This window comes from Somniosus microcephalus, chromosome 10 (assembly GCF_052327205.1).
Source record: "Somniosus microcephalus isolate GS21.2 chromosome 10, FLI_Smic_1.0, whole genome shotgun sequence".
Lineage (NCBI taxonomy): Eukaryota > Metazoa > Chordata > Chondrichthyes > Squaliformes > Somniosidae > Somniosus > Somniosus microcephalus.
The window spans coordinates 168,127,212-168,137,935 of NC_140996.1; the positions used below are offsets into that span (position 1 = coordinate 168,127,212).

Sequence of the window (10,724 nt, forward strand, 5' to 3'; positions counted from 1 at the left end):
TATCAAGTTTAACTGTGAGAAAATTGTACTTTTGAATTCTTTGAAATAATAAATATTTCATCATCTAAAAATATTGGCATTTATTAAGTGTATGTTAGTCACATGACATGAATGACATGCAAATTTAATGTAACAACTGAAGATTACTCAGGCTAGCTAATGAAACCACCCAAAACTAATGATCCCACCACCAAACGCATCTTCCCCTCCCCTCCCCTTTCAGCATTCCGTAGGGACCGCTCCCTCCGAGACACCCTAGTCCACTCCTCTATCACCCCCAGCACCCCTTCCCCTTCGCCTGGCACCTTCCCGTGCAAGCGCAGGAGATGTAACACCTGCCCCTATACCTCTTTCCTCCCCCCGCCCCCCCCCCCCCCCTTCCCACTGTCCAGGGCCCCAAACACCCCTTCCAGGTGAAACAGCGATTTACTTGTACTTCTTGCAATTTAGTATACTGTATTCGCTGCTCACGATGCAGTCTCCTCTACATTGGGGAGACCAAATGCAGATTGGGTGACCGCTTTGCGGAACACCTCCGCTCAGTCCATAAGGGTGACCCCGAGCTTCCGGTCGCCTGTCATTTTAATTCACCGCCCCATTCCCACTCGGACCTCACCGTCCTTGGCCTCTTGCATTGTTCCACGGAAGCTCAACATAAACTCGAGGAACAGCACCTCATCTTCCGATTAGGCACTTTACAGCCTTCCGGACTCAATATCGAGTTCAACAATTTCAGATCATAACCTCAGCCCCTATTACATTTTTACTTATATTTTTTATCCACCCCTTTGTTTTGGTTTTTCCCTTTCCCCCCCCCCCCCCCCCTTTTTCCCCCCTCTCTCCCACATGGCAGCTGTCTCTCATTCTGCCAGAACATTTCACACCTAATCTGAGCCGTCTTTTGTCTCCACTAGTCCTATCACCATCTCGTCTCGTTTTGAATACCTCTTAATGTCTCTTCACTTCTTTTGTTCTCTCGCAGCCCTGCCTTTCGATCTATTTCATTTCCTTTCCAGTTTTGAAAAAGGGTTAGACCCGAAACGTCGACTCTAATTTCTCTCCACGGATGTTGCCTGGCCTGCTGAGTTTTTCCAGCATTTTCTGTTATTACCCAAAAAATAATTCCAGCTACTTTGTTTTTGCTTTTCCATAGTAACTAAAAAGTCTAATGTGCAAAATAAGGTTTCATCAAAATAAAAACATTCAAAATTTGAACTATTTCACAATGACGATATATTTAACTTTACATACGAAATTGTCTTTTAATACCATCATTGAACAGGATGTGACAACACTGGTTACTTCAGGGCCTCGGCTTCTGTCCAACCTAGTCGAAGTATATATTTTAATCAATCACTATTAGCTTCAGGAAGATGCTACAATCTGCAGTGTTCACAATTTTCCACTACAGTATTATGTCGGTAGGATTTTCTCACTATTGCTTGACTGAGAGGATTTCTGTCTGTCAGCAAATATGGTAACTCTGGATTTTATGCTTAAAACCAGTGTTGTCACATCCTGGAGTTCTATGTCTCACCATCACCCTCTCCCCTGTGTTGATGGGCCCTGGTACCTCTATCCATTGCTTCTATATCCTAAGACCACCACCCTGCCAAAGTACTGCATTACCCTGGGACCTTTCCCCATGACTAACAGACCCCAGGAATCGCCCAGTAAACCAATACTCATTTTATCTCCCCAGTAATCCTAAAACTCCCAACTTCCCCTTAGCATATCCTGGAACCTTGCCCCAATGCTACTCTAGACCAACAACCCTAAACCCTCCCCACTACAGTAAAGCCCACATACACCTCTTTATAACATGTTTTCTACTATCTTCCTATGTATCCTGGGTTTTGAAAAAGCAAGAGAGAAAATTAAATACCTAATAAAGGCCACTCATTTGTGGTTTGCAGAGGAATGGACAGCAGCAGAATTTGATCCCCAAAATACAGACTTTGGGGGGGAAAAAAGACAGAATCCTAAATAGAACCCTTTCCCACAGAGTACCAGAGCAGAGCCCTTAAAAGGACTGACCAGTTTTAACATAGCTCCACTTTAGCTGTTAAACAACAACAACTTGCATAATCCCTTTTTAATATAGTAAAACGTCCCAAGGTGCTTCACATGGAGGTGATCAAACACATCACTGAGCCACATAGAAATATTAGGACAAGGCAAAGAGGTAGGTTTTAAGGAGTGGAGATGTTTGGGGAGGGAGTCCCAGAGCTTAGGGCATAGACAGTAGAAGGCACAGCTGCTAATGGAGTGATGAAAATTGGGGACGCGCAAGAGACTAGAATTGGATCTCGGAGAGTCATAGTGCTGGAGGGGCAAGGCCATAGAGGGATTTGAAAACCAGGATGAGACGTTTTAAATCACGGCGTTGCCGGACCGGGAGCCAATGTTTCTCAACAAGTACAGGAGTCATGGGTGAACGGGACTTGGTGCGGCTGAGATTGGGATCGCGCGGCTGAGATTGGGATCGCACACCTGCTCCAGATCACAGTCTACTCGTGAAGAGAATTCATTTTGTGCTGAAAGTGGCCCCTACTACTTGTATAATTAGATTTTTTTGTAAAATTAAGCAAAGGTTCTATTCTCCGCTATTTTATTTTCTGTAATTCTTGCAATATGCTAGTGATTGTTGAGGGTGGGATGCAAGGCAAATAGATGCCTTTTTCTACAGTTGTGGCCAGGAGTCCCTTATGAACTGTTGCCTTCCAGTTGCAAAGGTAAGGGACATAACTGGATGGAGAAAATTCTGGAAAGATGTGGTTGGAACCAAGGACATAAAGAGCAGGCTGGAGGCCTTGCAAAGGGAGTTTGAGGAATTGAGGATTTAAAATCAGCACTTCAACGGTAGCTATGTAATTCTATGTATTGATTTTAGGAATACTTCCAATGCCTCGTGCTAGGCCATTTGGGGAAAAGCAGATTAAATGTATCAAAACATAGCGTGGGAGATGGGATCTGGGACAGGGAAGCTCTGCATACAGTTTGGGCTTCTAAGCCCGTACCAATGTGCTCGCAGGAGGGTAAATAGAGCAGGAATGAGGGATAGAGTATTTGGGGGACAAGATGAAGAATAGATATAAAAAAGGGGGAAATGGTTTACAATAGTAGGGCAGATAAGAAAGGTTATGAATGGTCAAGGAAAGAAAAATAGAAGGGAAAATAATACTGGGCGTATAAAGGGTCGGGGTTGCAGTGTTTATATGTGATTGTCCAGAGCATTATAAATAGTCAGGGAGCTAGAGGCACGGATTAGAATAGAGACAAATGATGGAACTTTGGTGGAAATTAGGCTTTCGCTGGGGGTGAGACTGGGAAATAAATATTCTGGCTGTAAAATTTTCAGGATAGATGGAGAAGAATAAAAGGGGGGTGAGACTGGGAAATAAATATTCTGGCTGTAAAATTTTCAGGATAGATGGAGAAGAATAAAAGGGATGAAGAGTGTCCTTACTAATTGTGTATGATTACAACCATAGAAGAGAAGTTTTTAGTGATGGTGTTCAGATATAGTCTTGTCTGGGTTGAGTTAATAAGGGATCTGTTGCCATTATTGGGATTGCATTATAAGCCACTGAACAGTGGGAAATAAATTATGTGAGAGATTTGTTGGCAATTTAAAGAGGTTAGCAGTAGTAAGAGTTGTAATTATGGGCAACTTTAACTATCCTGAGGTAGATTGGGATAAGATGAGTTTGTGGACTAGTTTCTAAAATGCAACTAGGACAATTAACTTTGTACTCCATCTGAGCATCTTCAATAAAACTTAGTATGTTGCATGTACAACAAGGAAGGATGAGGTATTCGATCTGATTTTGGGTAATGAAGCAAGACGGGTCAGCAACCTTAAAGTGGGAGAACAGTTGAGAAATAGTGACTATAACCTAATTAGGTTCAGATTGAAAATAGAGACAAAGAAGAATGCAAGGTAATTGTGTTGCACTGGAATTTAACTAATTTCAGTGAGATGAAAGAGGAACTAGCTGTGATTAATTTAATTGGTTGGAAGAAATGGCAGATGAAGCAACTGACTAACAGTGATGGGTTCTTTAAATACGAGATGAATAAAGTGCAGGTTAAATACATTGCTCCTTGGGGGGGGGGAGATGGGATTCCATGGATAAAGTTGGGTTTAAAAAGAAGCAAATGATAGAGGGGAGGATACATTAACAGGCCATTCAGCCCAACAAGTCCGCATCGGCGTTTACACTCCACGCGAGCAAATAGTCCTAATCACATTTGCCCACCCTGTTCCCATATTCCTTCATCCCTTTCTCATCATCCACCTATCCAATCTAATCTTGAATGTTGACACAGTTTCTGCCTAAACCACTAACCCTGGAAGTGAATTCTACAGCCTCGCAACTTTGCGTAAAGACTTTTTTTTTCTCTGTGTTCTAAATCTCTTGCATTTAATCGGCTCCTTGTTCTGGATTCATTAACTACTGGATGGTCTACTTCTAGCAACCCTGTAGCAACATTTCATAATTTTAAGTGCTTCTACCACTTTGGCCCATAATCTGCATTGTTCTAATAGGAAAAAAGACCCTATTTTTGAACTCTTTGGATTTGTATTTCCTTGTAGCAGGCAGCATCTTAGTGAATCTGTTCTGCACCCTCGCGTACCTCAGTACTGCACAAAGCACTCACTGAAGTCTAATAAGTCCATCATTACCTCTTGGCTTTTATATTCTATACCTCTTGTGATAAAACCTAGAACTTTTTTTTTGCAGCCTTATCAGCCTGTGGTACTGCCTTTAATGCCCTGTGAATCGGAACCTCCAACTCCCTCTGCTGTTCCACAGCGCAGAGCCTACTCCCATTCAGAGTATAATTACTGCTGTTATTTTTTTACGAAAATCATCTCCAACTTACTGACATTGAATTCCATCTGCCACTTTTTGACCCATTCTCTCCTCATCAATATTCCTTTGCAGCTTCCGCTTGTATTAGTATTATCTACAAATTTCAGCACCACACTCTCTAGGCCTATATTCAAATCATTGATATACTTAGTGAACAGAAGTGGCCCCAAAATTGAACCTTGTTGGAAACTACTACCTGCTTCCCACTACCTGCAAGAAACCATTTTTAAAAAGGCATGGATTTCTGGGTTTTATGCATAGGGTCATAATAGAAAATGGTAGTAAATTTGTATAAGGCATTGGTTAGGCCACTGTTTTAGTATTGCATGTGCTTCTGGGCACCCTATTACGGGAAGGATATTTGAGCCATGAAAAAGGTACAATTGAGATTCACTGGAATAATATCAGGAATGAGAAGTTCTAGTTATTTAGAGATGTTCAAAGAAATTGGGTCTTTTCCACTAGAACCGAAAGGTTAAGCAGAGAAGGTTTCCAAGATTATGAAACGTTTTGATAGGATAAATAGCGAATGATCGTTTTGACTGGTTGTTGAATCAGTAACTTGGGGCATGGACTCATGATTATCACTAGAAAAACAATGGGCGATGTTAGAAATGTTTTTAGTAGTGTTAGCACATGTTTTACTATGGCTATTGAGACAGATATTAAAGGAGAGTTGGAATATAAAAGAATAGAGAAAGTGTAGGTAACATTCGTGCCACAAGTGCCAGGCAATGACTATCTCCAACAAGCGAGAGTTGAACCACCTCCCCATGACATTCAACAGTATTACCATCGCTGAATCCCCCACCGTCAATATCCTGGGGTGTCACTATTGACCAGAAACTTAACTGGACCAGCCACATAAATACTGTGGCAACAAGAACAGATCAGAGGCTAGGTATTCTGCGGCGAGTGTCTCACCTCCTAAATCCCCAAAGCCTTTCCACCATCTACAAGGCACAAGTAGGGAGTGTGATTGAATACTCTCCCCTTGCCTGGATGAGTGCAGCTCGACACCATCCAGGACAAAGCAGCCCACTTGGTTGGCACCCCATCTACCACCTTAAACATTCACTCCCTCCACCACCGGCGTACTGTGGCTGCAGTGTGTACCATCTATAAGATGCACTGCAGCAACTCACCAAGGCTTCTTCGGCAACACCTCCCAAACCTGCGACCTCTTCCACCTAGAAGGACAAGGGCAGCAGGCGCATGGGAACAACACCACCTCCCATGTTCCCATCCAAGTCACACACCATCCTGATTTAGAAGTATATCGCCGATCCTTCATCATCGCTGGGTCAAAATCCTGGAACTCCCTCCCTAACAGCACTGTGGGAGTACCTTCACCACTCGGACTGCAGCGGTTCAAGAAGGCGGCTCACCACCACCTCCTCGAGGGCAATTAGGGATGAGCAATAAATGCTGGCGTTGCCAGCGCCGACCACGTCCCATAAACTAATATTTAAAAAAAAGTTAGATTAGTTGATTGAAGAGCAAGCACTGGCACAGGTGCCACCTTCTATGCTGTAATTTTTATGATTTTTCTCTTTTGTCCTCTCCTGACAATCAACTTTTCACCAATTGTTTAAGTCTGTCTTCATAACTTAAAACTAAATTCCACAATGAAGCTTGTTGCTTTATCTATGCTTTATTTATCTACTATGCTCAAAATTTTGACGATGCAAGGATGTTTTTGGCTAATTTTTTTAATAATTCCATTTTTCTGGTATTCTCCGTTTGCTGATTTTTATTTATAGGAGTATTAACTGGGAACGATAATCCCGTTCAGTATATGGATTTAAGATATGTATTTATTTCTTACAGTCATGGCAACAAGGAAGTGTTCTCCTGTCGAGGGATTATGTTAGCAGTGGACTGGTTTTTGGAAAGGGGCCATAAAGATATTACTGTGTTTGTGCCTGCCTGGAGAAAGGAACAATCGAGGCCTGATGCCCTCATCACGGGTAACCTGTAGAAATTACTCAGTTGGTTTGGATTGGTACATAAATTAAACATTGCCAGTGGTCTTACTGTTGATGGACCAGAATAGACTCTAGTTTCAATTTTTTTAGACCTAAAGTTTAAAGAACCTTTTCATATACCCTGTAAATGTAATTCTTTTGAGTTTTAGTGTAGTAATGTGGTGAGATAAAATCTTGAAAAGTGGATTTTTTTAAAGATTAATTTCCAGCATTTTATTGCTCCGTGGCAAGTCTATGGAATAGAGCACATTAGTGATCTTCCTATAAAAGATAATGCAGCCAATCTGTGTTAAATGAGTTGTGTATCTTTCCTTTTGAATATTGCCCAGGATAAATAATACTGTTGATTATATCTACACATCTGCAGCTTTTCAGAAGATTGTAAAATATTTTATACTCCAAGATGCTTTGCTGTTGGTAGACATGGGAACCCTACCTATAAAAACTCGACTCAAAGTAGCTCTTCTACCCCAGTATAAAATGGGTTAATTGTTGTTGTTGTTGTTCAGATACCTTTTAAATTAGGATTACCAAACACTAGGTTTATATACGCTTTCAGTTGTTTAGTGATATTTGACACTTCAGTATATCCGAGGAAAGCATTGAGACTCTTAAAATTTAGTTTATGCCATCTGCTGAGAAATAATAAGATTTGATCTTGAGCCTTGGCTTTGGATGTTTAAATCTGACTGAGTGCATAGCACTGGATTCCCATATAATAGCCATACCCCTCTACTCAATATCTGCTCTGTCAACTTTTAATAAAAAATATTTTAGATCTATCGGCTCAAGTAGTTTTTCTGATTGCCTCTGCAACTTTTTTGTGCTTCCTTCTGAACCTAAGTATGCAAGTCTTCCTATTTAAAGGCAATTATTTTCTAAGTCTAAACATACTTTTTAATTTCAGAGCACACAACAAATCCTCTGAATGTAACTACCTGTAGCTCTGCCCTGTTGTCATTTATTCTTTCCATGCTCTTGCTCCTGCCAAAACAAATACATAAGGCTGCTTAAAGATGATACCCTATTTATTAGCACAGATGGGCAGCAATCATGTCAGCCTGTTGTCCCGTTCAGAGCAATTCCTTGGATTCAAGAACTGTAAATTCACCTGTTTCCACCTTCCTTTTAACTCTGATTTGGAATGTTTGGGCATTATTCAGCCTTGACCAATTTATCATAGCACATATTGCTTCAGTTGAAAAGAACCAAACACTGGTTTGTTGGTGAGGTTTTGATTATTGATAGATTTAGGGAGCTTCTTATGATTTCAAGACAAATTTCTGAAGGGTAATTCTTCAAGTGCTTACTAATGCAACTTTTTTGCCTTAATCACATAATGCACATTCAGTAAGAACTGAATGTCTAATAGGTATTCACCCCCATATTGGCACATGGGAAATGCTAACCCAAACACCGAGAATGCTAAGAACTTGTTATATTGTTTGTATTATAAAGAGTAATGCACACTGTAATGTGTTTCAAGGCAGTAACATCTCAGGTTAAAAACAGAAAATGATGGAAACACTCAGCAGGTCAGGCAGCATCTGTGAAGAGAAAAACGGAGTTAATGTTTCAGGTCAATGACCTTTCATTAGAACACTTCTCTGTTTCTAGCTCCACAGGTGCTGCAGGACCTGCTGAGTGTTTCCAGCATTTACTGTTTGGATTTCAGATTTCCAGCATCTGCAGGATTTTTCTTTTGTTTTTAGTTACCTCTCGGTTAAGGTGCTGTTTGATAAACCATAAGAGATGTCCGCTTAATCCCTCATGTTACTACCTTCTCATATACTCCAGACTCCTATGTTATTCACTAACATTCCTTGTTTCCATCCATATAGGAAAGTCTTGGCTAATCTTCTAAAATGAAATCCAGCCTGTAAACCTTTTTTTAAATTTCCTTTTTGTCTTCTCATCCCTTTTCCCCCAAAATAACTACTGGCTCGTACCTATGCCTAAGCTGATATCCAAGTGTTTTTACTAACTCAAAAGAATGTTGGTTAAAGTCTTCTTCCATAAACCTGGGAAACTAAATGATGTCAAAAGTTCATGACTATCAAATTTGGAAATTATGCCTTGAAGCTAGAAATTGTATTTCAGATATCCAGATAATGGTGTAGCAATTATTAAATGTAAAGCAATTTTATTTTCACAGATCAAGAAATCCTGCGCAAGTTGGAAAAGGATAAAATCCTAGTCTTCACACCATCCCGTCGTGTGCAAGGGCGAAGAGTGGTTTGCTATGACGATCGCTTCATAGTGAAATTGGCTTACGAGTCAGATGGTATCATTGTATCAAATGATAACTACAGGGATTTGCAAAATGAAAAGCCTGAATGGAAAAAATTCATAGATGAGAGATTACTTATGTATTCTTTTGTTAATGACAAGTGAGTATTCAGATTGTTGCGTTTTACATTCAAATTCATTCTAAAAGTTATATTAGCGGGCATCCAAAACGTTATCATCAATGTAGTATCACTTGATGATTGTCATGTGTATAGTATTTATGTACTTTTGTTTAATTTCAGATTTATGCCACCTGATGATCCTCTGGGTCGCCATGGGCCTAGCTTGGATAACTTTCTAAGGAAGCGACCTGTTGTACCAGAACATAAAAAGCAGCCATGTCCATATGGTAAACTGATCTTGAAATATAAAAACCCTGTTTATAATACTCTCGAATTTCAGCTGCACCAAAACATTTCAGTAGTATTTTCCAAAGTAGAGAGGTGGCACCCCTTCACAATACAAACTCAGTAGGGTAGCTGTGCAAGTTTCTTGTATGTATTCTTTGTAGTTTGACTACTGCCTGAAGACTTGCTAACATGTTACAAACTAAAAGTGCACTTTGATGTGATGAGCCTTGACTGTAAGGAAGACTGTAAACCTTATTACATAAGGAGGTGTAAGAACTGCTTCTAATCACTAATACCACTTTGAAGGCACATAAGATATTTATCAATTCAACCTTGTATTTCAGATGCGTCTAAAGGCACCATATGGATATAGAATGGGTGCCTGCTGCCATACCATTTTACTTAGCCCACAAGTCAAAAAATACACCACAGCCAAACCTGAGCTTGTCCTTCACTATATCCTACACATCAGCCTGAATTTTAATAGGGAAAGCGGGTTGGGGGTGGACGTGCTCCAGAGAGAACGGGTTTCCCGCAGGCCTAGCTGAATTTAACAAGGCCTGATTTGAATGGGAAGCCTCTGTTTCCCACCCACAGCCAGCCAGATTGAGAGGCTGGCTCCGGGCGAGTATTGCCTGCAGCATTAGGGCGCACAGAGGAGGGAGGGATTGCATGGGGGCCAGGGTCGGCGGGGGCTGAAAAGACTGGGGGGGGGGGGGCCCAGAACATTGCGATCGCGGGCCGGGACCAGCACGGGGGGGCGGGGTTGGTTTCCAGAACATTGCAAGCCGGCCGGAGGAGCAGAGGGGACGGGTGGCTCCAGAACATCGCTGTTGGGGGCCAGCATGGAGGCTGGGGGATGTCCAGAACATTGCAATCACTGGACTGCCCGGGGGGGGGGGGGGGGGTGCAGGGGGGTGAGGGCTAGGAGCAGTACGGGGGGGCGGCTGGAGGATTTGAGCGGAGGCCTGGGGGGCATAGGGGGTTGGAATTGGTAACCTGGGTGGGGGGTGGTGGTGATTGGAGGCCTCATTGGGGGGTCTCCAATCGCGGGGGGTGGATTAAGTAGGGACCCTGGATCCAGGAGGTTAGTGTAAAGGCAATTACCTCCTGGATGCAGCAGTCTTTGCCTTGCTTTAGCTGGCAGGTTTTGCACACCCTGTGAAACCCGACGAGCTTAAGTTAAATAAGTGTTTTCAGCCTCAATATAATATTTA

General features: G+C 41.8%; 1 protein-coding gene across 1 annotated transcript in view; it reads left to right on the forward strand.

Annotated features, from left to right (window-relative positions):
- Positions 1-10,724, forward strand: part of LOC147111837 (putative ribonuclease ZC3H12C) — a 100,040-nt gene that overhangs the window by 75,898 nt on the left and 13,418 nt on the right. Inside the window, exons 3-5 of the mRNA XM_085999113.1 lie at positions 6,711-6,850; positions 9,024-9,258; positions 9,400-9,506. Coding sequence (XP_085855239.1) covers positions 6,711-6,850; positions 9,024-9,258; positions 9,400-9,506 — 482 coding nt within the window. The remainder of the gene's footprint in view (positions 1-6,710; positions 6,851-9,023; positions 9,259-9,399; positions 9,507-10,724) is intronic.